Raw genomic sequence first — 27,769 nt, 5'->3', positions numbered from 1 at the left:
CTCCCGCGATGAGGCTGAGTCTTTGGGCCTCTCACTCTCTCATCGCAAGCAGGTCGGTGGTCTTTCTGTCTTCTACCATCTCCTCTCCGGTCTCGCCCCCCCTGCTCTGTCTGCGATTTTTCCCCACCATATTTCCGCAGGGCGCTCAAGGTCCGCCAAAAAACCCCTTCTGGTAAAACTACCAAAATCACGAATCACTGCTCACCTTCACCCTTTCATTCCACTTTTTTTTTCCCGCCTTTGGAATAAACTCCCTCACTCTGTGCAATCCCATTCTTCCCTCCAGGCCTTCAAAACAGCTGTTCACCACCACCTATTATGGTCCCCCATCCAAATCTTTGATCTTTTCTATCCCCGTTAATCCACCCCAAACCCATCTCCTTCAAATTCCCTCTTTTCCTTCCTGAAAGTCCCTGTAATGTCCATCTTGTACACCCAATGTTCCCCACCCCATCCCTCTCCCTTCCACAGATCTCCTAATGTCTCTGTTCCCCACTTTTTGTCCTTGCCACTCCCGCACCTCTTGTCTCATGCCCCCCTTGCTGTGCATTGTGTGTTAGCTCTCAAATGAGCCTCGACATTGTGTACAAAAAAAACAAAACTTGAAGCAGGCAGAGATGGGACTCAACACGCTGAGGAAGGGGGTTCCACGAGTGGGAAAAAGAGAGGAACAAAGGAGTAGAGGTAAGAAGTGAGTCTGGATTTTCACAAGGATGGGTTTCTAAAAGAGGTGAGGGTTGGAAGAACACATGTAAAACTTGGAAGAATTGGGGAGGGATGGAGAGAAATGAAAGCATAAAGGAAGCAAGACCTGAGGGAAGGTGGTAGAAAACAGAGATGACATCAGCCTGTCAAGGATGAGAGAGCAGAAGGCCCTGAATTACTGAATTTTTTTTTGTGACATGCCAATGTTGTTGACACCTTTGTATCCCACAGCATTGAAAATTGAGAGGTGCGAAGTGTGGGTACCATCCCAATGGGAAGAGCTGCACGACGTTGAGCTCGAGACAAAGGCCAGAAGTTTGAGCCAATAAACTTCTTCCAATGGTTGATTGTGGAAAGAGATAGATACTTTATGTGGGTTTGCTTGATGCTCACCCCAGAGAAATGGGGTGACAATGAAAAAAAGACAAAGATGAAAGAAGAGAATTGAAAAAGTGAGCGGTACAAAGAATGACAATTCAATATTGGATTTGAAAATGTGAGAGGTGAGGACAAAAAAAAAAAAAACAATCATCATAAAAAAAGGTGAAAAAGCCAGTTCACCAAACACTCATATCGCTGAATATTGAAAAACAACATTATTTCATCTCATTTGTAAAACTTTATAAAAGCCCCTTGTATTTATCAGTAAGTCGAGGCTAAGCCCCAAAAGTACTGTCAGACCCCAACATTTGCGGTTCTGTTATTCACGGACACCACCTATTTGCAGTTCATAAAATGTGACCTGCTTCTGCATTCGCGACCCTGTGCTTTGCATATTCACGTTTTTTTTTTTTTTAAACGGGATTTTTGATTTTCTCTTATGAAACACGAACTGCTGGAAACCTATCCCCCATTTTCCCCATCACACATCCTTATGTTTTTTTTTTGGCAAGTCTTGGACTTTGCAAGGGTCTTGTTCAATGCAACATTTTGAAAACCCCACTTATGCTAATGCAACTACATTGAAGCATACACCTTTACAATCCTTAAATGTGAATTAAATAATTAGCCAACACAAAACTGTGAAACAGTTATGGAACCTTTGCCATATTATATCAATGTCAAAGCTTCCACTCTTACAAAGACGACAAATGTTGCCAAAAGTGGATGTTACCTGTCAAGATCAACATGCATACCAGCTAATAACCAGCACCGAGGAATGTAGCCTGTAAGAGATGAGGGATAAATAATAAATTACGATCACAAAGGATCCGCACAATGGCATCCTTTCAGTCCGATGTCATCCACAAAGAAATATGTGCTGTGCAAACCAGCACAGCTATATACTGCACATGAAAATAAAGTAGTGTAATGAATAACGTCATTGTCATATCAAGCTATTATTTCAATCCGCAAATATCCATAAAATTGTTTTTTCTTTTACAAGTCACACTTAAAATGGGCAGGCAGCAAATAATAAAATTCACAAAGCAGTAATATCATGTTTCATTGCAATATCAATCATTGATTGGAGATGGCTGAAATTCTGGGAGAGTTTATACTTTTGAATGAAGCACAGATTTACTTATTTTTAAATGACTCAAAAAGGAAATTTCAGATATTTTCAAAAAGAGAATCCTTATGCTAGAAATAATATCTGAGAAATAGTGAGCTTGTGTTTAGGACAACCCAAAGGAAAATTCATTTTTCCATCTCAATGAGCAACTTTATCACAATTTTTTTGCACAAGTATAAAATTCTCAGCATTCATCTTGTATTGATCTGATTTTCATCACACCTCAAACAATTATTGATCTTTGTTGAGAGTTTGATTACTCTGTACATGTGAACTCGAGAAACCTCCAGCCAGCATTTGGTTTGCTCCATGCTAAACATGAGAGAACTGAGAGCTGTGTGTTAACTGAATGCTTCCTTCATTGGTTCCATGTATGCCAAGCAGGGGGTGTTTACATTTCACCAAGCTTTTAAAACAAACATTGCTCACATAAATATTCCAAAAAAAAAAAAGAAGAATTAAAATCAGCACCAAAAGCTTAAAGAATGAGGAAATTAATTCAATTAAAAAAAAAAAATGTCCAGCATGCTACCATCCTTGTCTTACATGTAATAATTTGTCTTTCTGCCCCTCTTATTCGTTCTCTCTCCTGCAGTCCAACTCCTGCTCTCTTAGCCCTCCAACACTCCCCAGCAGACATTCTTTCAGTAACCCACCCCCAGGTTATTTACTCTTCTGTTCCTCTTTTCTCCTGTTATGTTTATGGCACCGCCCCTGCCTTCCTGAAGATGTTCCATCCAATTCTTCCCTCTTGACCTTCGAGCGGGTGGTGCACAATCATCCCCATCACTACCCACAATCTTTTATAGCCCCATTAACCATACCAAGCCAAGCCAAACACTTACTTGCTGCAATTCCTCCCTCCTTTCTCTCCCTCTTTGTGCCCCACCCCTCTGCTAAGGTCAGAGACGGGGGACATTAAAATGAGCTCCGTCCGATCGTCCGTCCATAACCTATCATCCGTTCATGATATTTCAAAAACCGTTGAACATTGAGCTTTCATATTGCAGATATATATATATATATATATATATATATATATATATATATATATATATATATACATACATTACTCAACTGAATTAGATCACAGCTGTGATTGCCTGAATTATTATGTTTGCGTGGCAACCCCCTCAGTATCTTGGCTTGTACATGCGATATTTCAAAAAACGTTCAAGATTTTGCTTTCATATTACAGATATCTATTCCTCATATCACTCAAAAAGGTGGGAGACAGAATATTAGCTCCTTCTTCCTGTTAGTTTGTCCCCTGCATGCCGTGTTTACCGTTGCCACACTGTCAGTTTATTGCCGTTATAACCAGTCAACTCACTCTTCCCTAAGCCTTGATCACATATGGGAAAAATATTTTTCCTGAGGCTTAGAAACAATGGAAAAAAAGGTAATTCAGCTTTAGCCATGTGAGAGCATTGTTGTAATATATCAGATATGTCTGTATATATTACTATTACTGTACATCCAAGATTTTCTTGAACTTCCCTTCCAGAAATTCCATTGGTTATGTGAGGTAGCATGTGCATGGATGTCGATAATGGAATGCGGAATGTGCAATAAGGATTAAGAATGTATCTGTCTACAATTCCAGCAGTGTGTGTGTGTGTGTGTGTGTGTGTGTGTGTGTGTGTGTGTGTGTGTGTGTGTGTGTGTGTGTGTGTGTGTGTGTGTGTGTGTGTGTGTGTGTGTGTGTGTGTGTGTGTGTGTGTGTGTGTCCACCGTTTCTCGACAACCACTGGTCTGATCTAATTGAAACTTGCCACGTATATTGCTGGGGACCTGAGGATGTGCCTTTTGAAGGTTTGATATTAATCAGAGAAGTGCTTCCCAAGTTATGGCCATTTATTTACCAAACCAATGACAAGACACGTTGCTGTGTTGGCGTGGCCGATGGGGAAAGGGCGCCATTTAGTTACTGTGATGTAGGAGTGGCAATGGTCAATGGCAGAGAATGTCATGGCAAGCAAAGACAGGGAGGTAAACTTGATTTTAATTTGTATTTTAATTAACTGTGTTTGTGTAAGTATCACAGCAGTTGTTACTTCAATGCAAGCAATAATTTCTGGAATGCATGTGAACATTCCGTACGGGCACGCACCACTTCCGGATAGTGATGACTTACTGTATTCTAATAATTTCTTATGCGTATTTATAGATAAACACAATGCCCCAATCCAGTCGTCGTTTACGAGAGCGAAGGAATGGACTGTGTGGTTGTTTGAATTTTTTTTGGGGGAGGGGGGGGTTCACGTACGGTCACGCACTTACGGGCACGCGAGAGCGAAGGAACGGCCTGTGTGGTTGTTTGAATTTTTTGGGGGGAGTGGGGGGTTCACGTACGGTCACGCACTTACGGGCACGTGAGAGCGAAGGAACGGCCTGTGTGGTTGTTTCTGGCACGCGGTTTGAAAATTTTTTTTTTTTTTTTTTGCACGTACGGCCACGCAGGTACGGGCGAATGTAGGTAATTTGGTCACAGGAAATTTGGTCACAGGAAACTTGGTCACAGTAAAACGGTCACAAGGTAATTTGGTCACAGTATTATTATTATTATTTATGATTCACTGCATTTAATGCCAGTAAGGCCCAAGAGCAGTAATAAACATTTTCATTTCATGGCCGGCGAATCTTGTTGGCATAATGACGTATTGACCAAGTTTACTGACTACTATAATGGAATCGGAATTTAAAAGTTGAGAGAGACAGAATCGATTCCATTATAGTAGTCAGTAAACTTGGTCAATACGTCATTATGCCAACAAGATTCGCCGGCCATGAAATGAAAATGTTTATTACTGCTCTTGGGCCTTACTGGCATTAAATGCAGTGAATAATAAATAATAATAATAATAATAATACCGTGACCAAATTACCTTGTGACCGTTTTACTGTGACCAAGTTTCCCATGACCGTTTTACCGTGACCAAGTTTCCAGTGACCAAATTACCGCACCCCGTACGGGCACGCACATACGGGCACGTACTAGTTATAATATAAAAGGCAAAGGAAGTCAGGTAAACAACTATTGGAAAAGCTATATGCTATAGGTAGTGAAGTCGCACTTAACCGACTGTATGGACAGGGCTGAAGTTACGATCTATTGGTATCGATCCACAGCCATAGTCATGGACCCACCATTTGAAGAGGCTCTGCACTTAAAAGGTCAAAAACTTGATAAAGAATGTAGCCCAATTGATCATCTAGACTAGTGGTTCTCAAAGTGGTCCCTACCGCCCCCCAGTGGGTGCTGGGAACTTTCAAGGGGGGTGCTCCCGACTCCACGAGTGGTAGGGGGGCGCTGGCAATGATTTGGGGGGCACTGGCGATTTAGAGGAGCAGCGGCGATTAGGAGCGCTCATTGGGCTTCCTGCAGTCTGAACAGGTTACCCGGCACCATTCGGCAAATTGGCCAAGCAATGCCCATTGCGGTCCTCCTCGTTTGCCGTGGCGCCGTCCAGAGAGAAATTAAAGACAGGTAATGGGACAGGTAGGCCTTTTTGTAAATAATGAACACATTTTAAAATGTATTTATTCTGAAAATCATTAAGTTCTTCAAGCACATTACAGACTTGTTTACCAACAATACAAGTCAGTGTTTTTTTTTTTTTACACACACATGGTGTGAATACCATATACATGTGTTATGATCCGGCAGCCCAATTGCCAGCGAGACGAGAGTACTGAGGCGGCGCGGCATTGTGTTTTAGGCGTGCGCTGTTGTAGCTACCGGTAGAAATGTGAAGAAAATTTTTTTTGACGCGCAGGGTGAAAATCGATGCGCACGCTGACCAGAGACCGGAAATATATAATTATTGTTTGGCCTTTTCACTGGTGTTAGTGTTTCGACATCTTGGCGTATTGATTTCATTATTCAAAAAAGCTTCACGTCCAGTCGGCTTCAAGATGTCGGCCTCAAAGAAAAAGTGTCGTCAGTATTCCGTTGAATACATCAAGTATGGATTCATTCCATCCCTGACGACCACGCAGTTACCGGTGTTTGTTGTGTGGTATCACGCTGTCCAATGAAGCAATGAAACCATCTCGACTGAGCGAGCACCTGGGTAAAAAGCACAGTGATAAGACTCGCGCAGAGGTCAGCCATTTCCAATCGCTGAAAGAGAAATTTGAGAAGCGATCCACGGTAACGACAATGTTCAAAGCCAGCCAAAAGCTCGTGGATAAAGGGCTGGAAGCGTCGTATAAGCTGTCATTGCTCATCGCCAGATCTGGAAAACCGTATTCAATCGGCGAACAGTTGATCAAACCGGCTGTTGGGGAAGTGATAAAAACTGTTATGGGCCAGGATCCGTATCCAGTTCTCTCGTCGATTGCGCTCAGCAATGATTCCGTGGCCAGGCGGATTGATGAAATGTCATCAGATGTAGAAGATAAGCTGTGTTGTGAGCTGAGAAGCACGCACTTCGCCATCCAGCTGGATGAGTCCACTTTGCGTGACAGTGAAGCTCTGTTACTCTGCAACGTTCGCTTCATCCATGATCAGGAAATGGTGGAAGAATTGTTGTTTGCCTGCTCTCTCCAGACCGATACGAAGGGTTCTTCCATCTTCCAAACATTGGAGAAGTACTTCACTGATAAGAACATACCGATGGAGAACATTCTCACTTGCGCGACGGACGGGGCACCAGCGATGGTTGGCTGCCAGCATGGTTTTATTGCACTTCTGAAGAACCGGGTACCGTCCGTGTTCGCCATTCACTGTGTTGTGCACCGCCAACATCTTGTAGCAAAAGCTCTCAGCACCAGACTTCATACATCACTCCAAATAGGAATCAAAGCAGTGAATAAAATCAAGGTGTCGTCTCTGCATGATCGGCTGTTTCGTCAGCTTTGCCAGGAGAAAGATGAATCATTCAAGAGGCTCTTGTTGCATACTGAAGTTTGATGGTTGTCCAACGGTACTTGTTTGACCCGTTTCCATGCCCTCTTCTCGACAGTGGTCGAGTTTCTGTCGGAAATTGATACAGAGTTATCGGAGAAAGTGAATGCGATTGAGCATGATGTGGCTTACCTCGCGGACATATTCACTATACTGAATGATGTCAACAAACAACTCCAGGGTGACCATATGACGCTGATTAAAGCAAAGAAAGTGATCGGCGCGTTCGTAACCAAGGCGACTCTGCACAGGGAAACCCTCGGCCGCAGAGATACGTACCACTTTCCCCGGTTGGCAAAGGAAACTGCTGTTTCTGATGAAGAGCTGCTCGTTTATTGCAATCACCTTGAGAAGATTCGTGGAGATATGGAGCAGCGTTTCAGAGACATGCGAGAACTGTCGGTGCCAGCATGGGTGATCAACCCATTCAAATGTGACATTCGAGATGTGAAGCGCGAATTACAGGACGAAATTATCAACTTGTGGAATGATGATGAGGCGAAGGCAGTATGAATACAGCAAATTCTGGATTCTGGAGCGGGGCGAATACCCCGCAATGTGGACAGAGGCAGAACTGCTTCTGATGGCGTTCCCCACATCATACCTCATTAAAAGAGGGTTCAGCGCCATGATGGTGCTGCTGATCAAGTATCGAAACCGCCTTGACATTATCAAGAGGGGCGATCTGCGTCTCTACCTCACTGAGATGGAGCCAGACGTTCGTAATCTCGCAGCGAGTCACCAGGCCCACCCTTCACACTAACGGTATTTGGGCCTGTGATAACAGATTCCCAGTTTTCCTCACCTGGACCTGTTCTGCTGAAACATTGTAGGTAGTGCAAAATAAAATAGAAAAGTAAAGGAAAAGTAAAGTAAAGTAAAATATTATTCAGAAAATATTTGGCTACTGTTATTTTTGCTTCCTATCTACATAAATTCGGACTATCCTATTGCCCACTGGGTGCCGGACCAGGAACGATAGGACAAGGGGGCATTGGGCCGGTCCAAGAGGGCAGAAGGGGAAAGCAGACAAAAAAAGTTTGAGAACAACTGATCTCGACATTCAGAAAATTGGCCACTTGTTCACAACATGTAAAAGCTCTTTCTTTAGGCGTAGCACTATTTTAGCCATTACTGTGAAATCAATGACTAAAATTACTGTGACAGGTTTTTGAAAAAATTAAAACAATGTGTTTGATGATTGACAATTCTCTTTGTGAGGTTTCTCCCATTGATTAGTCTCTGCTTAAGTCGAATATCCAACTATACTGTTTCTTATATATTGATGAACCATAAAAATAAATCCATATTAAAAAAAAACATTTTCAGTAACAACTGGAGGGCGCAACATATTCAAAATGTTATCGATACTAATAAATGTCAGTGTGTGTGTCTCCTCCATAATTCCAAAACCATTAAACCTAGCGGCCCAAAACTTTGCATGTATATAAAGGGAACTCCACGGTGGTACAGGAATGAAAACTGGGTGTTTGAAATTACTTTAACACCCCTTTTGAGGACAATTACCCTGCACTCGTGAGGCGAAAGGCAGGGTTAAGCGATCGGTCGCACACATGTGCCAAATGTACGTGCGTACGTGTCTGCACGTTTAAAATTTTAAAATTCAGCCCTGTCAGCTCGCAAGAGTCTGAAGCCACCATTTTTTTTAGCCTCCTCAACAATGCCTTGCCTTGGAACAGGCCACAATAATTTCTGAACAATCCGTCCCGTCGCGCCGCCTCCCACTCCTTCCCGTCCCGCCGCCTCCCCCTCCGTCCTTCCCCGTCGCGCCACCTCCCCTTCCCTCTCCTCGCGCCTCCTCCACTTCTCTCGTGCCGCCTCCCTTTCCCTCCCCTTCCCTCTCCTTGTGCCCCTCCCCTTCCCTTGAGCCTCCTCCACTTCCCTCCCTCCCTTCTCCTCGTGCCGCCTCCCCTCCCTCGCGCCTCCTCCCTCCGTCCCGTCACGCCGCCTCCCCCTACGTCCTGTCCCGTCGTTCCCCTTCCTCCCTCCGTCCCATCACGCCGCCTCCCCCTCCGTCCCGTCCCGTCGTGCCCCTCCCCCTCCGTCCCGCCCAGTCGTGCCCCTCCCCTCCGTCCCGCCCCGTCACCTCCCCTTCCCTTCCCTCGCGCCTCCTCCCTTTCCCTCCCCTCGCCCCTCCTCCCCTTCCCTCCCTTCGTGCCCCTCCCCTTCCATCGCGCCTCCTCCCCTCACCGCTCCTAATGCCGCCTCCCCTTCCCTCTCCTCCCCTCGTGCTGCCTCCCCTTCCATCCCCCCAGCCGCCTCCCCTTCCCTCCCCTCATGTCGCCTCCCCTTCCCTCCCCTCGTGCCACCTCCCCTCCCGCCACGTCCCCTTTCCTCACGCCGCCTCCCCTTTCCTCACGCCGCCTCCCCTTCCCTCCCCCTCCTCACGCCGCCTCCCCTTCCCTCCCCTCCCCTCGCGCCGCCTCCCCTTCCCTCCCCTCCCCTCGCGCCGCCTCCCCTTCCCTCCCCTCCCCTCGCGCCACCTCCCCTTCCCTCCCCTCCCCTCGCGCCGCCTCCCCTTCCCTCCCCTCCCCTCGCGCCGCCTCCCCTTCCCTCCCCTCCCCTCGCGCCGCCTCCCCTTCCCTCCCCTCCCCTCGCGCCGCCTCCCCTTCCCTCACCCCCCTCGCCTCCCCTTCCCTCCCTTCCTCTCGCGCCGCCTCCCCTTCCCTCCCCTCGTGCTGCCTCCCCTTTCGTCTCCTCACCTCGCGCTCATCATTTGTCTATGTGTTTTCCTTATCACGATATATGGGCAAAACCCTTCCAAAGATGACCTAAATGCACCTCATGGCGGTGCTGGAGTTAATAACCACCTTGAGCCGCTGACAGCGGTGGGTGTGTCGCAGCTACGAGCGGCCCATGTCGAGAGCCAATGAGCGTGCGGTCACGGTGTGAATAATAATAGAGGGCCGGGACAGCAAAATAGAGTACATCAAGAAGTTCAGAGAAGGATGGAGTGAATGCGGGAGCACCATCATGGGGTACGGGTGGTGGCGATCAAGAGAAGGGAGAAGAGAGATTTGGGGAAATTAAGCGAGTATGGTCTCTGTCGACATCCGTTTCTAAATTGATCATGTGGGTGGTGTATTTGACCAAGAGTTCGTCCCGCAGTCCATCGTTACAATACATACACATGCACGCAATATTTCTCTCCAACTTGAAGGCGACGGAATCAAGAGTCAGGAGTGTATGAACAGACCAGTGAGAACAGAGAAAGTAAAGTGGGGCAGATAACAGCAATCTTTGAGAGGAATCGTGCAAATGATGATACAAGCATCAAATTTGGCACATTTGTTCTCCAGGGGATTCTAATCAAATCTGCCTGATTGGCCATTTGAAAATCCAAATTTTGAAAAAAATAAAAAAACTTCAAAAAAGTCAAGATCACGAATCAATGTTGGATGCTGGCTGAGATTGGTGAATGTTTCAGAAACATCATCAAAGACGTTCCAAGTCTGCCATGCAGTTTTCTTCCCTTTACCGCGGAAGGCAGACACGACGTCACATCCAGTGAACGCATGGAAGTATGGGATCCATCTAGCTTTCTCAGGCCCTATTGCAGAATCCTCAGGCCCTGTTGCAGAATCCTCAGAATCCTCAAATACCTCATGGACTGGAATCCATCACGCCTTGGCTAAAGGCAATCCACATGTTCTCAAGACCTAGTTCCGGTAAGGATGGCAGTACAGATATTGCTATGACGAGTATGTCTGTGTCATTAGCCTGAATGATAATGGACTTGCTACCATCAGTCGTTGCATCCCTGGCGTGTACAAATATTGAGTGTCAGCTTCTTCATGGCAACATGGAGACACAGCATCCAGTGACTTCCTTGTATTGCTAATGGCATCTTCTCCTTTTGTGACAATGACTGTGCTTGTCGTCTGTGCTTCACACATCTTTTCCGCAAGGAAGTGAAACAGCTCAGTCTTGTTGCTGTCATCTCGAAGAAAGCTTCTCCAGTTACTTAAGGTCTTACTGGTTCCTGTCACTCTTCTTCTGATTCCATGCCCCCTTTTCGACCTTGCCTCGGACTTCAGACTTGACTTCTTGTACACATCAAACACTACGTCCACCCTCTCGTACCTGGCACCATAGGATTCCACCTTTGGGATGATGTCTTCTTTAGCATAGTCATCAAATATCTTTGAAGTGTGTGGAGGTAGGGCATTGATAAGTGCTGAGCCATCAATGATGACTGCATCTCCCCTTGGTTCTCTGTCTGGGATGTTCACTTGCGCTTCAAGAATTTCAGCCAGCTGCGACATCAAATTTTTTTGAAGTTTTTTTTTTCTTCAAATTTTTCAAAATTTGGATTTTCAAATGGCCAATCAGGCAGATTTGATCAGAAAGCCCTGCGGAACAGAAATGCCAAATTTGATGCTTGTATCATAAGTTGCACGATTTTTCTACTATCTACTACACTAGTATGGCGTCACATAGTTGGCATGAAATGAAATGAGAATGCAGGCAATGCACGCACCAAAGAAGAAGTAGAGGATGCAGTACCAGCGCAGCAAGACGAATGCCTGCTTGGTACTTTGTTTCACAATACAAGGGAGTGCTGCCCGAAACTGCAGGTATTTTGAAAGCTGCTCAAAAAAACACACACAAACCTGCATCAGATCACATGCTACAGAACATTGGTGAAATTATGCAGACTGATCTGAAATAAATAATAATGACATGACTAAAACCACAAACATTTAGAGATTGAAGCCGATATGGGGTGAACTACACATACATTCATAGATGATGGATAAGCACATATGGTAGAAGCAATTTGTACTTTACTTTCTCACATCATGAACCAGGGGTCGAGGTGGAAATCTGAACAATACAACCCATTGCAAATTCTCACCTGAATGATGGGAAAAGCTGTGTAGCTCATGTACTTGAGGAAGTAAAGCAAGCTATAGGTGAATCCAACAAACCCACCAAAAAGTACGATGAACAAGTGCAGTTCATTGAGACAACCAGGTTGCACACCGTGACCAACACTTGGGGGGGGGGGGAAAGAGAGGGAGAACGAAAAAAAGGGAGGGAGAAATTGTGGTGCAAATCCAATGGTGAAAGAACAAAGCACTTGTGAAAAGAGAGGCAGACCTATAAAGAGACGGTGACAAGGACAAGGAGGGAAACAAGTTGGAGAGAGGAGAGGGGAGATAGAAGGGAAAAGGAAGCTGGGGGGGGAGGGGTGGAGAGAGAGATTTGAAGAGAAAGAGATGTGTGTGTGTGTGTGTGTGTGTGTGTGTGTGTGTGTGTGTGTGTGTGTGTGTGTGTGTGTGTGTGTGTGTGTGTGTGTGTGTGTGTGTGTGTGTGTGTGTGTGTGTGTGTGTGTGTGATATTGTATGTATACACAAACAAACACACACACACACTTCTTCAATCACTTCCAATGTTCTTAACATCATGATGCTTCATAATGCACACACATGCACACAGCAGGGTTCAAATACTTTAATTTATTCGAGTTATTATTGACTGGCACTTTGTCTTCACAAAAAATCAATGAAAGGTGAATACATTTGAGAGAAAGATAAAATGTATGTGAGCAGTCCGATTATGCTCTGGAATGCATTACAACGCTGTTGGGAAAACATTGACTCAAACCTAATCCATGAACTCACTAAATCAATCCCAAATGGAGTTGATGCAGGTCTCAAGGCATCATGGGGTCACATGGATTACTGATTACAGGTAAAGCCAGATTTGGTTTTTCAGATTCAATAAGTATTGTTACATCCTTCAGAGATCAAGGAAATCCCTTCAAAGTGCTTTTGGATTCGTATTTCGAAATGATGTCTTTTGTTATCACATATAATTTAATAAATTCACGACTAGACTCAGACTTTTGTACCCCATTCTCAAAACTTGGTTACCTGAGTGATGTATGGCCACAACAGGCCACCTCTAGCGATTTGTAGCGCCCACCAGCCAGGAATGCTGCAGCCCAACCACATAGCAGGCCTGCCAGTGTGTGACCCAACGTGTGAAAGAACCTGTAAGGCTGCACTATGGAGGCTAACATAGCGAGCCGCGTGTTTGGAAGGCACGGGGCAACTGCACACAGGTAAAAAAATAAAACAGGATGCAAACTTTTGTGCTTCAATTCTTTTTGGAGGTTTTTTTTTCTTCCTTTTTTTGCAAATTAAATACATAGTTGGGACAGAAAGGGAAGGAGAGAGGAGAATTAAGAATTTTATAATTCAGAAAAATAAATGAAGGGACAGGGATTATTTTGGATTGGGAGCCGTGAAAAAAAAACATTTTGTTGTGATGAGGAGCATTTAAAAAAGGGACGACGCCGACTTTGTGCATGGAAACCAGTCCCTTGATGATGACCAAGGTGAGGACAACTAGTAGATGCAATCCACCTACAAACTATTGCCTGAGCCAAGCAATAAAGACAGAGGATAGGTATGTTCATGTCCTGAGTATAAAAATAACTGGAATTTCTCAATCATCTACCGATAGATGGGCATGCTCATGGTCTCAGCAATCATGCCCCTCAACCACCGCCCTCCCTCCCCCACCTCCTGCTCCTGCTCCTGCTCCTATCTCCGTAAATGTTAGCACTAATAATTGACAGCAACAGCTGGTCACGTACGCAAGTTTCTGAAACAGTTCAACACAGATCTAGCAGCTTTTATTACCCATCTGGTTTATTGACGACATGTGGTTTCACCACAGGGATCCTGAAAAACAAATTGGAATCCATGCACTGGAAGCACAAGAGATCACCATCACCCAAGAAACTTTGCACCTAATCCTCAACCGGCAGGATCATTTTTCTTGGATGCCAAGGGAATCCTGAATGGCCTAATTTTCTTGGAAGCCGAGGGAATCCTGCCAAATGAGTACACGTTTCATAAATCACAGGGGAATATTTATGCCAGCCTCATGCAAAATATTGTGGCAGCCATCAAGATAAATTGCCGAGGGATGATGGACGAAGGCGTGCTCCTCCTGCACGACAACATGGCTGTGCACAAGGCAGGTGTCGCGCAAAAAGCTTTGAGCAGCTGGATCGCCCATTCAACAGCCTGAACCAGACCAATAGCACCGGAACTATTATCCGTTTTGACTATTTGAGGTCAAACCTGCATGGCCGTCAATTCACCGATGAAGAAACCGAGAGTAGCTGAAAATAGCAATCTGAAACCGGCTCTTTTTCTGATGTAGACAGTTTAAAGGACCATTGAAGGAGAGTGCATTAAAGTCTTGGGACAATGCATTAAAAAATAAAATGTTTTAGGACTAATGCAAGTAATCTTGATCCTATAACTTTATGAACACCTATACGTATGCATGTCACGTGCTGCGGTCGCCTCATCCATGTACACCATTGACATGTACGTTCTAAATTAAATAATATCCATTAAAACTACCATATAAACCTGAAAAATGAATGAGTGGAAAATTTAATCATAATTTTACAGGTTTCATTCGACCGCAAGGATGAACATCAACATTTGAAGGGTTGTAGAAATGGTTTGCGTCGAGCAGCAGAATGAAGAGATGTTAAAGGGACACCAGATCATACTGTGAAATATATGTACAGTCTACATTTTCAATGATGATATAAAGGACTACCAAATTAATCTGAAACAAAAATAAAGGCCAGGTTGAAAAGTAAACATGTTGCATGAACATCCATGTCCATGTCCATGTCCATGCATGCACGTGTCTCTGTCCATGTCCATGCATTGTTATTGAACAACACAACATCAAAAGGATTTTCATGATCACGATACAGGGAAGCATGGGAAGTATTTTCCAGATCCTCTTGTTTCGGATATTTGAGCATGTGTGGTTGGTTATTCAATGACAACATGCAAAAAGGAGAAATATCAAACATGTACGTACACAGGATCATAAAACAACAGCGCGACGTGCCAACATCCTTTGATGTCAGTGGTCCTGCATCGTTAGTTACACCTCTCTTCTCGTATTTCAGAAACAGGAATAAACATAAAGCAGAATATCTCATTGGTTTACTCAAGTGATCTTATGCAAAACACAATTCAGGATTTATTAATTTATTCTAATCCAGCACATCACTTTATCAGTGGGAACGGTGAGAATATTAATGACCAAGGTGTACAGCTTGTTGTTACGTATCAAGTCATTATATATTCAATTCAGCCAATTACAAAAAAATTGGGGTCAAAACAATTTCTGCAGGATAGCTCTCATTTCGTTTTAGTGCCATAAACTTGGAATGGGTTGACCTTTAACTCAAAATAATCAGCACCATTCATCGGCAATGTCGGACTATGCCGTGGTTTTGCCCAATTTTGGATTTCACTCTCCATTATTAACCCCACTTAACCCAACCCTCTTGCAAGCAGGATATATATATATATATATATATATATATATATATATATATATATATATATATATATATATATATATATATATATATATATATATATATATATATATATATATATATATATATATATATATATATATATATATATATATATATATATATATATATATATAGCCTGGTGTTGGCTCAGTGGTTAGGGTGGAGGCTTGGGATCCTAGGGTCCTGAGTTCAAGCCCTGTCGGCCGCTGAATTAATACACCAGGGGGTTGACTCAGCCTGTCATCCTTCTGAGGTCGGTGAAATGAGTACCAGTTCCAGTGTGTGTACTGGTCGAGGGGCACTGCATCAGCGACACAGTCGCGCTTCAAGAAATGATAGCTACCCCGGCAGCTAAGCTACCATACGACCACCACCATCTCTCTGTATGTATGCATATCTCAGTCTATGTATGCATGCATGTGTCTATGCATGCCTGTCTGTCTATGCATGCCTCTGTCTCTCTCTGTCCATGTCCATGCATGCACGTCTCTGTCCATGTCCATGCATGCACGTCTCTGTCCATGTCCATGCATGCACGTCTCTGTCCATGTCCATGCATGCACGTCTCTGTCCATGTCCATGCATGCACGTCTCTGTCCATGTCCATGCATGCACGTCTCTGTCCATGTCCATGCATGCACGTCTCTGTCCATGTCCATGCATGCACGTCTCTGTCCATGTCCATGCATGCACGTCTCTGTCCATGTCCATGCATGCACGTCTCTGTCCATGTCCATGCATGCACGTCTCTGTCCATGTCCATGCATGCACGTCTCTGTCCATGTCCATGCATGCACGTCTCTGTCCATGTCCATGCATGCACGTCTCTGTCCATGTCCATGCATGCACGTCTCTGTCCATGTCCATGCATGCACGTCTCTGTCCATGTCCATGCATGCACGTCTCTGTCCATGTCCATGCATGCACGTCTCTGTCCATGTCCATGCATGCACGTCTCTGTCCATGTCCATGCATGCACGTCTCTGTCCATGTCCATGCATGCACGTCTCTGTCCATGTCCATGCATGCACGTCTCTGTCCATGTCCATGCATGCACGTCTCTGTCCATGTCCATGCATGCACGTCTCTGTCCATGTCCATGCATGCACGTCTCTGTCCATGTCCATGCATGCACGTCTCTGTCCATGTCCATGCATGCACGTCTCTGTCCATGTCCATGCATGCACGTCTCTGTCCATGTCCATGCATGCACGTCTCTGTCCATGTCCATGCATGCACGTCTCTGTCCATGTCCATGCATGCACGTCTCTGTCCATGTCCATGCATGCACGTCTCTGTCCATGTCCATGCATGCACGTCTCTGTCCATGTCCATGCATGCACGTCTCTGTCCATGTCCATGCATGCACGTCTCTGTCCATGTCCATGCATGCACGTCTCTGTCCATGTCCATGCATGCACGTCTCTGTCCATGTCCATGCATGCACGTCTCTGTCCATGTCCATGCATGCACGTCTCTGTCCATGTCCATGCATGCACGTCTCTGTCCATGTCCATGCATGCACGTCTCTGTCCATGTCCATGCATGCACGTCTCTGTCCATGTCCATGCATGCACGTCTCTGTCCATGTCCATGCATGCACGTCTCTGTCCATGTCCATGCATGCACGTCTCTGTCCATGTCCATGCATGCACGTCTCTGTCCATGTCCATGCATGCACGTCTCTGTCCATGTCCATGCATGCACGTCTCTGTCCATGTCCATGCATGCACGTCTCTGTCCATGTCCATGCATGCACGTCTCTGTCCATGTCCATGCATGCACGTCTCTGTCCATGTCCATGCATGCACGTCTCTGTCCATGTCCATGCATGCACGTCTCTGTCCATGTCCATGCATGCACGTCTCTGTCCATGTCCATGCATGCACGTCTCTGTCCATGTCCATGCATGCACGTCTCTGTCCATGTCCATGCATGCACGTCTCTGTCCATGTCCATGCATGCACGTCTCTGTCCATGTCCATGCATGCACGTCTCTGTCCATGTCCATGCATGCACGTCTCTGTCCATGTCTATGCATGCACGTCTCTGTCCATGTCTATGCATGCACGTCTCTGTCCATGTCTATGCATGCACGTCTCTGTCCATGTCTATGCATGCACGTCTCTGTCCATGTCTATGCATGCACGTCTCTGTCCATGTCTATGCATGCACGTCTCTGTCCATGTCTATGCATGCACGTCTCTGTCCATGTCTATGCATGCACGTCTCTGTCTATGTCTATGCATGCACGTCTCTGTCTATGTCTATGCATGCACGTCTCTGTCTATGTCTATGCATGCACGTCTCTGTCTATGTCTATGCATGCACGTCTCTGTCTATGTCTATGCATGCACGTCTCTGTCTATGTCTATGCATGCACGTCTCTGTCTATGTCTATGCATGCACGTCTCTGTCTATGTCTATGCATGCACGTCTCTGTCTATGTCTATGCATGCACATCTCTGTCTATGTCTATGCATGCACGTCTCTGTCTATGTCTATGCATGCACGTCCATGTCTCTGTCTATGTCTATGCATGCACGTCTCTGTCTCTCTCTATGTCTATATCGATGCATGCACGTCTCTGTCTCTATGTCTATGTCTATGTCTACATCAATGCATGCACGTCTCTGTCTCTCTCTATGTCTATATCTATGCATGCACGTCTCTGTCTCTCTCTATGTCTATGTCTATATCTATGCATGCACGTCTCTGTCAATGTCTATGTCTATGCATGCACGTCTCTGTCTCTCTCTATGTCTATGTCTATATCTATGCATGCACGTCTCTGTCTATGTCTATGTCTTTGCATGCACGTCTCTGTCTCTCGATATGTCTATGTCTATGCATGCACGTCTATGTCAATCTCTATGTCTATGTCTATGTATATGTCTATGCATGCACCTCTCTGTCTCTCTCTATGTCTATGTCTATGTATGCACGTCTATGTCTCTCTCTACGTCTATGCATGCACGTCTGTCTATGCATGCACATCTCTGTCTCTCTCTATGTCTATGTCTATGTCTATGCATGCCCGTCTGTGCGCACGTGCATGCGCGCGCGCGCGTCTCGGTCCGTCCGTGCGCGCGCGCGCGTCTCGGTCCGTCCGTGCGCGCGCGCGCGTCTCGGTCCGTCCGTGCGCGCGCGCGCGTCTCGGTCCGTCCGTGCGCGCGCGCGTCTCGGTCCGTCCGTGCGCGCGCGCGCGCGTCTCGGTCCGTCCGTGCGCGCGCGCGCGTCTCGGTCCGTCCGTGCGCGCGCGCGTCTCGGTCCGTCCGTGCGCGCGCGCGTCTCGGTCCGTCCGTGCGCGCGCGCGCGTCTCGGTCCGTCCGTGCGCGCGCGTCTCGGTCCGTCCGTGCGCGCGCGCGCGTCTCGGTCCGTCCGTGCGCGCGCGCGCGTCTCGGTCCGTCCGTGCGCGCGCGCGCGTCTCGGTCCGTCCGTGCGCGCGCGCGCGTCTCGGTCCGTCCGTGCGCGCGCGCGCGTCTCGGTCCGTCCGTGCGCGCGCGCGTCTCGGTCCGTCCGTGCGCGCGCGCGCGTCTCGGTCCGTCCGTGCGCGCGCGCGCGCGTCTCGGTCCGTCCGTGCGCGCGCGCGCGCGCGTCTCGGTCCGTCCGTGCGCGCGCGCGCGCGCGTCTCGGTCCGTCCGTGCGCGCGCGCGCGCGCGTCTCGGTCCGTCCGTGCGCGCGCGCGCGTCTCGGTCCGTCCGTGCGCGCGCGCGCGTCTCGGTCCGTCCGTGCGCGCGCGCGTCTCGGTCCGTCCGTGCGCGCGCGCGTCTCGGTCCGTCCGTGCGCGCGCGCGTCTCGGTCCGTCCGTGCGCGCGTCTCGGTCCGTCCGTGCGCGCGTCTCGGTCCGTCCGTGCGCGTCTCTCTTACCTCTTTTCCTGTTCATTCATATCATTGCGACCAGAGAGGAGACGATAGAAGACAGAAAGACCACCGACCTGCCTGCGGTGAGAGAGTGAGAGGCCCAAAGACTCAGCCTCACCGCGGGAGATACCAATGATCCGAAATGCCTTGGTTTCCACAGGCTGAAGCCGAGAAAGGTGAGGCAGGAGCACCAGCCCAGAGGGGAGAGCAGTACTCCATCAGGCTGTAGACGAAAGCTTTGTATGTGGTCAGGAGCTCAGGTGGGCCGAGGAAGGACTTTGCATGACGGAGGACTCCAAGTTGGCGACTGGCGTTGGAGGTCAGGTTGGAGATGTGGCTTTCCCAGGAAAGATCATGGCAGATATTGAGACCCAGAAGCTTGAAAGAAAGGACTTCTTCCAGAAGATTGTTGAGAACGTGGATGGGGGGAGTGTGGGGGGGTGGGGCGGGGGGTTCCAAACGGTCTTTTCGGAGAGACATAGTGAGAGTGTGAGATTTGTCCAGATTGTAAGACATGTTCCACGTGTTGGACCAGTTTGTGATTTTACCCAGATCTGAAGTGAGCGTAGAAGTTGCTGCTTGCCGGTCTGAGGGATGACAGATGGTAAAACAGAGGGTGGAGTAATCAGCAAAGAGATAGACAATTTTCCAGAGAGTCAGGGAGATCATTGATGAAAAACAGAAAAAGAACAGGTCCCAGAACGCTGCCTTGAGGAATTCCAGCCTGGAAAGGAGGAGGGGATGAGAGAACTCCATTTAGAGCCACACGTTGGCTGCGACAGAAGAGGAAGTCTGTGAGCCATGAGTGGAGATGGCCTTGTATACCATAGGAAGAGAGTTTGGTGAGCAGGGCAGGGTGCCAGACCATGTCAAAAGCACATGATGTCTGGGGATATGGCTCTGATTTCATGTCAGGCATTGAGTACCTCCATCCATTGTTGGGAGAGCAGAGGCAGCATGTCCAGGGTAGAGTGTCCTGGTCTGAATCCAAATTGATGATCAGAAATCAAGCCATTGGAGAAGAGGAAGGATTTAATGTCTGAAGCGATTATAGATTCCATAACCTTGCTGATGATTGGGAGAAGGCTGATTGGTGTGAAGTTTCAGGGATGTGTCAAACTGTTGATTCCCTTTATCGATGTGTCCAACTTATGCTCATTGCCCCGCTGAGTGGGGTAATGAGCAGGTCTTCCTTACTAAATCTCCAATCAAACCATGGACCACTTTTACCCTCAGTTACCACACTCATCCACAAGCCTCGATTTTGAATATTGAAAATAAATAAATAAAAATCACTCGTGTCATGTCAAGTCTTCCACAAATATCTCTCTTTTTTAACAAAAGCCTCATCACTATCAAAGTGAACAAGTGTTGATCAAGTTGGTTTGTAAATTAATAAATGAATAATTAAATGTTATTTTTGTCTTGCGGAGGTTATGGAACATAGGACTATTTCATGCCAAGTGATAATGCTTTTCTCAAGTTATTTTTAAGCATCGATTGATAGAATTACCACATTGCAAGCATTAAAAGGAGAATTTACATCTTGAGCAAAGACCGAAACTACATCGGTCACACATTGCTCCTATTATTCAGCAGACAAAGCCCTGTAATATTCCTCTTCCTGCCGTGGTGTGAAAAAAGCATTGACACAAGCATTTCAACAGTTCTTGATGAATATGTCAAACGACTTCTGGGCAGGCACTGCATTTGAAATACGATACTATACTTTCAAAATGACGTGTGAATGCTTATTAGGCTTTTCACGCATGCTCTGAGTGTTTTCAATGACTTGCTTCTGCAAGCCGGGGCATTATTAAGCTGCCGTTGCTTGGGCAAAATCTGTCATTAAATAGTCTTTTTAACATAATTTCAGCATTCAAAACAAAAGAGTGGCAATTCCAGGATGGTTAACCATAATTGTTGTGTTCCTGGATGCAAATTGGACTCACGGAAATATAGGAACTACGAGAAACACCCATGGATAAAAGGTGTCGAGTTTCTACCGTTTCCTGTTAATGGAAGCGAGTGATGGCAGACACACATGCGGATGTGGACATGGACGCACACACGCTTATCCTTTCAGCAATGGATGCAAAAATCTCGTACAATTTCTGTTGTGGCCCCGGAAACAAACAAACAGCATATTCTATTTATAACAGTCCTCACAACTGCAACTCACCCACCCCCCAATAAAACGATTAATAGTAAAATCATCATTTTCAAAACTTACCCTGTGCATTCACAAGCCCCACATATCCTTCCCATGGGTGCTCAGAAGCACCCAAACCAGTTACGGTGTTCCCCTCCAATTATTTTGTTGTGCCGTGGCACATCCAAGCTTTCTCTCCAGTACTTTTCCAAGTATTTTCGGCTTCTGTTGGAAGCTTTGAGAGCCATTTTAGGTAACAATTATGACCCCACACACACACGAAACACGTTTGCATGCCCCAGAGATCATTGTTTCTCATGATTTCTGCACAAGCATGCAGAGTATGTTACGGATTTCATTTTGAAAGTCCCTTATTGGACAGCAGTCCAGATGTGTTCATTTCTTAGCAAAGTTACAAGCAAATCATGGAACGTATAAATAAATCAACAAACAAATAAACAACAAAAAGATGACACGCAGAGAACGATACTTGCAAAATCAAGCCCCCTCTCCAAAGGCTGCCATGGATACATCAAATTGTCCATTTAATTGAGATTAAAATTAACAATATTAATCAAAGCTCAGGTCAATCGGATGAAAATTGATTATTTTTTCCAGATTGAAATTGATTTTAGAAGTTTGAGATTAAGTTGACCTTTGACCTTAAAAATAGTTGGTTCCCCAATTCAGTGACGCAATACGCAAATCTCGTTCAACTTTCAAGTCAATCGGATGAAAAATGACGATTTCAGAAATTTGACCTCAAGATGACCTTTGATCTTTGACCTCAACATCAATAGGCTTCTCAGTTGAGACTACCTCTACAACTTGGTGAAGTTTCATGATTATCGGTTTGGAATTGTGACCCGTGGCGATTGACAGACAGACAGGCAGAATAACACAATCGACTGACCGATAGATATACTCGAAAAAAAAACTTCGATTTTGCAAATACATTTTAAAAATCATGAACAGGTTCTTGATGTTTGCCCTCACCTGTATAATTTCTTGAATCAAAAGCAATGACAACCAGCAATGATATCAGCAACAGGATGAGTGAGAAGAGTGCACAGCCAGAGCACAAAGTCGACGTCCAAGCTGCACAAAGAGGAAGACGACCAACTGAAGCAATTGGGAACTAAAGTACAGTATAAATGTTCAATGATAGGGATTTCATGACAAAATTTGATGTCAAGTTGAGTTTGAAAGAAGCACTGTTACCCAGACAGGCAAAGGGTAACAATTCCCACTGTATAAAGAACACAAAAGAAAAGGAAAATACAAGACACAACCCTATTTTTGTTCTGCTTAGACCGAGTAAAAAGGTTTTAGACTCAGCTTCCTGATACTAGATTTGGAAAGAAACTGTTGGCCTTAGGTTTCAGAGTCCAAAGCGGGGTAAGATGGGAACCAGTCGCCAATGGGGGAGGAATCTTCCATGACACTCCAGAAGAAGACTGCACACCGTTATTAGCAAAGGATAGCAGAATAGTCAGGTTGCCAACCATAAAAAAATTACCCTAAGTGTAACATTGTGTACAAATGCGTTTATATTGGTTCACGAGTCAGTAAGTAACCACTATATTCGTTATGGGTGTGTGTCTGTCTGTCTGTCCCGAGCATAGCTCCGTGGGTTTTGATCCGATCTTGATAAAATTAGGGTGCGAGGTTTGTATCATGATCTAGTTGTGTTTTCCAGAGAATGGGCGTGCTGCGCCCATTATGGGTGGATCCATGCCCAAAAAACATGTTTTTAGGGGGTAGCCGGTTTCAAGTTACATCTTCTCCGAGGGGGTTTGTCGAATCTGGCAGGGGTTTCGGTATTTGGTTAGCCCAATGGCACCTGCATAGCCCCATAGAGCTCGATTTTTTCATTTTCATCCCAAGGTCAAGGTCATAAGGTCACAAACTTTAAAAATGTCAAAAAAAAAATCAATAAATTGGGCATCGAGCTCCTAGGGTTTTCAACTGTTTTGAATGAAAGTTGGTATGCAAGTAGTGCTCTTCGAGTACTGCAACTTTCATCATTTACATTTTTCCCGATTCCCGCCAGTTTGCCCGTGGCGTCCCCTCGAAGGTCAAAAAATAAAAAAAGGCGAACCGTGTACATTGCTCGTGAACCATCGCAGTCTCCAGACTTGTTATTTTTTTATTTTTACTCTAAGTGGTAGATGTACACATGTACTTGCATAATCCTAAGGGTACCACCCTGGCACACTTGAGCATTTTTTTTTTCGAGGCCACACCTTTTACAGCACAAATTTTTTTTGCTAAATGTGTAACTTGCTACAAACCAGTGTTTGGTGTCAAATTAAAGGTTTTAACCTGTACAATGTGATACTCTCTATTATTGCATGGGCGACGACGACGACGAGTCTCAGTTTTTGTCCACATAGTGTATCGATCAAGTGATTTCTCGATTAAGAAATAGTCATCAGATATCTCTACTTTTTACTGCCAGGTGTGAAGAGCTCCAGCACAGAATGGCATCATCTTATTGTTTCTTTAAGTGCTCAAAAATGGCCCACTAATTAGAGCTGGACCAGCCAGGGTAAAGAAAATAATTTCTTCAAGCATCACCAGGAAAGATGTACTGCATTTGAAACCAAGATGTAGACTGGAAGAAGGTCCAAACCTACAAATCAATTTCCATTACACCTGCATCTCAACATACATCTCATCCTCACATATCGAGTGATACCTGAAACGCATGGGGTCAGAGATGCACCAAGCTGAGTCACCACCATGAAGAAAAGTTAGGTCTGAACACCAGCCAGCAATAGACCTCACAAAAGGGCCACATTTTAGGAGTTTAAACAACTGGCTGTACACAAAGCCACAACAGGTCTCATTTGAAAAAAAGGACATCTCAGGAACACATTCAGCCCTGTTGTACTCAATATTTCTTGTTCGGTCGATGAAATATTTACATTTGAACGATACCCCGTCAAAATTGTTTGACCATTTCCGAAAATCTCATAATTTGATCCAACTTCGATGAAACGATGAAACATTCAGAAGTATTTTGGAGAGGAGAAGTTCAGAATGGAGAGGAGAATAATGCTGTGTGACACCTGAATCTCGGCAAAAGCAAATTCTCACAGCCAACACAGACATTTAGAACATTACCATGTTCAGTATTCACCCCTTAAAAGAACAAGGAAAACATACAACAAACAACTATATCCTGATTGTCCTATCTTGCAACATGTGCAAGCACAAAATCTATCCTCACTGCTAGTTCAGAAACAAACAAACAAACAAAACAAGCAATCATAGACTGGTACTTACGAAATCGTCAACTTGACCTCTGACCTTGTCTAATAAAAGCTGTTTCCAGAGAAGGTAGTGACGCAAACCAGAAGTTTCTACGATGATTCTGTACCAAACCATCAAAAATCGAATGTTTGACCTCACTGTGACCTTGACCTTTGAACGATTTTGACCAAAATCTAATCAGCGCTAGCCATCACCCTCCTGAATCACGTGGTGTAATTTGACCTTGGTAGCTTCTTCCGTTCTAGAGTTATAACTTTTTTTTGGATGTTTGACCTCACTGTGACCTTGACCTTTGACCGATTTTGACCAAAATCTAATCAGCGCTAGCCATCACCCTCCTGAATCACGTGGTGTAATTTGACATTGGTAGCTTCTTCCGTTATCGTACCTACAAACACACAAACAAGCAGTCATCGACTGGTACTTACGAAATTGTCAACTTGACCTCTGACCTTGTCTAATAAATGCTGTCTCTAGAGAAGGTAGCGACGCAAACCAGATGTTTCTCCGATGATTCTGTACCACACCATCAAAAATCAAATGTATGACCTCACTGTGACCTTGACCTTTGACCGATTTTGACCAAAATCTAATCAGCACGAGCCATCACCATCCTGAATCACGTGGTGTAATTTGACATTGGTAGCTTCTTCCGTTCTCGAGTTATCGTGCCTACAAACAAACAAACACACACACAAACAAACACACAAACAGATGACGGAAGTCATCAATATACTTACGAAATCTTTAGATTTCGTAATTAAAAATCAACTGGAAACTTTTAGTTAGGCAATTAGTTGAAACTAATTTGTCTCCTTTCTCTGTATCATTTTCTTCGCTTCCAGGGTAGTGGATTGTGCGCAATGAAACAAATGTCACCTTCAGCATTAGAAATAGGATACATCAATTGAACACTTGGTAACCTTTGCCAACACCAGTTATATGGACACATCATGATTGATCTACACCACATCTCATAGAGTGTGCAAGCACTCTCTATGTTGGGATGGCATGGAAAAAAAAAAATCAAGTCCACCCAACCTCCTACATATATACAAAACTAAAGTTGGAGTATCTTCTCTAAAAATTTGCTTGGCTTTATATGAGAGCTAACCTGGTCTGTTCAGCTGATTGTGGAGGGAGGGATGATTTTTCAGTACTCCAGACCATGGCAAAAGCAAAAAACCAGGATCGGTCACAACGGGCAAATCTTCTCATTCATCATCATTATAATAAACATAGGGGCAATACCCTGGGCACTCACCTGGTAGTGGATGGATAAGATAACCAGGGAACCACTGGTAGGTATGGATGACCCACAAAATATACAACAGAGAAGAAAGTAAATACTTATGGATTTTTTTTTTGAATGCCGTGAACAAACTTTGGTACATCACGGGTGATAAAGGTTGTGGTCAAGTTTCATAGAAATTGTGTGTGGTTTTCGTGAAAAAAGCAAATACAGATTTTGGGAGGCAAGCCCCACGTAGAATCCCTTCGACCTCAATTTCTTAAATGCCGTGAACAAACTTTAGTACATCACGGGTGATGAAGGCGGTGGTCAAGTTTCATCAAAATTGTGTGTGTAGTTTCGGAGAAGAAAGCAAATACATATTTTGTGGGGAAACCACCATGTACACCCATTTAAACCCCGATATATATTGTTACGGCTGTGGAAATTCGCAATACATCATAAAGGTTCCTTAGATCAGTTATCCCGGTAAGTTTATGTGCAGATAGGTTTCCCCACCGTTGTTTAGAGGGTATTGTTCGTGTTCGCCGGGCTGCGACTCTTTGAGATAGCCGTTTTTCTTTATCTATCGTTATTTTGAACCACGCAAACAACAACCGCCACCTAGTACGCCACTACGCCAAGCATGCAACAAACCTCCACACAAACAACCATCACCATCTTTGCCACTACGTCCGCTTCTGAACGCCATCCTCCACGGTCCACGCGACAACGGTTTCAGTGTAGGGAACCGTCCGAGAACGCGGGCAGGATTGGCAGAACAAAAGCTCTTGCGGAGCTTGTGGGGTTTTTCCCGCCTATTTTCCCCGCGCTTGGTGTGAAGGGAAGGGGGCAGGGCAGCTCGCTGCCGATTGGTGGATGCACGGCGTGAGGCGGTCGGAGTGAGGGAACGCCCCTTTTCGGGAAGCTTTTAGAAGGGAGGCGGAGCCGAAAACGGGGAGGAGCGAAGGGTGGAGCCCCGCGCTATATAAGGCGGACCGCACGCGGGCTCTCGCTCTCTTGGTGGTCGAGGTCGAGTTCTCTCTCGCTCTCTTGGTGGTCGAGGTCGAGTTCTCTCTCTCTCTCGCTCTCTTGGTGGTCGAGGTCGAGTTCTCTCTCTCTCTCTCTCTCTCTCTTGGTGGTCGAGGTCGAGTTCTCTCTCTCTCTCTCTCTTGGTGGTCGAGGTCGAGTTCTCTCTCTCTCTCTCTCTTGGTGGTCGAGGTCGAGTTCTCTCTCTCTCTCTCTCTCTTGGTGGTCGAGGTCGAGTTCTCTCTCTCTCTCTCTCTCTCTCTCTCTCTTGGTGGTCGAGGTCGAGTTCTCTCTCTCTCTCTCTCTCTCTTGGTGGTCGAGGTCGAGTTCTCTCTCTCTCTCTCTCTCTCTTGGTGGTCGAGGTCGAGTTCTCTCTCTCTCTCTCTCTCTCTCTCTTGGTGGTCGAGGTCGAGTTCTCTCTCTCTCTCTCTCTCTCTCTCTCTCTTGGTGGTCGAGGTCGAGTTTTCTCTCTCTCTTTCTCTCTCTTCTCTCTCTCTTCTCTCTCTCTTCTCTCTCTCCTCTCTCTCTCTCTCTCTCTCTCTCTCTCTCTCTCTTCTCTCTCTCTTCCTCTCTCTCTTCCTCTCTCTCTTCTCTCTCTCTTCCTCTCTCTCTTCCTCTCTCTCTTCCTCTCTCTTCCTCTCTCTTCCTCTCTCTCTTCCTCTCTCTTTTCCTCTCTCTCTCTT

General features: G+C 45.7%; 1 protein-coding gene across 6 annotated transcripts in view; it reads right to left on the bottom strand.

Moving 5' to 3' along the window:
- NDC1 (NDC1 transmembrane nucleoporin) overlaps positions 1-27,769 on the bottom strand; it is a 127,896-nt gene that overhangs the window by 50,481 nt on the left and 49,646 nt on the right. For 2 of the 6 annotated variants that reach the window (XM_085853643.1, XM_085853659.1), the window contains 5 exons: positions 22,544-22,669; positions 13,034-13,214; positions 12,013-12,151; positions 11,635-11,743; positions 1,820-1,871 (listed from right to left, as the gene is read on the bottom strand). In XM_085853643.1, the coding sequence (XP_085709769.1) occupies positions 1,820-1,871; positions 11,635-11,743; positions 12,013-12,151; positions 13,034-13,214; positions 22,544-22,669 (607 nt within the window). The remainder of the gene's footprint in view (positions 1-1,819; positions 1,872-11,634; positions 11,744-12,012; positions 12,152-13,033; positions 13,215-22,543; positions 22,670-27,769) is intronic. The other 4 variants (XM_085853653.1, XM_085853665.1, XM_085853673.1 and 1 more) reach the window with 2 other exon arrangements.

The sequence above is a fragment of the Eptatretus burgeri genome, chromosome 2 (assembly GCF_056783735.1).
Source record: "Eptatretus burgeri isolate ZD-2024b chromosome 2, Ebu_testis_v1, whole genome shotgun sequence".
NCBI classification, from domain to species: Eukaryota; Metazoa; Chordata; class Myxini; order Myxiniformes; family Myxinidae; genus Eptatretus; species Eptatretus burgeri.
This window is presented reverse-complemented; position numbering and strand designations above follow the sequence as displayed.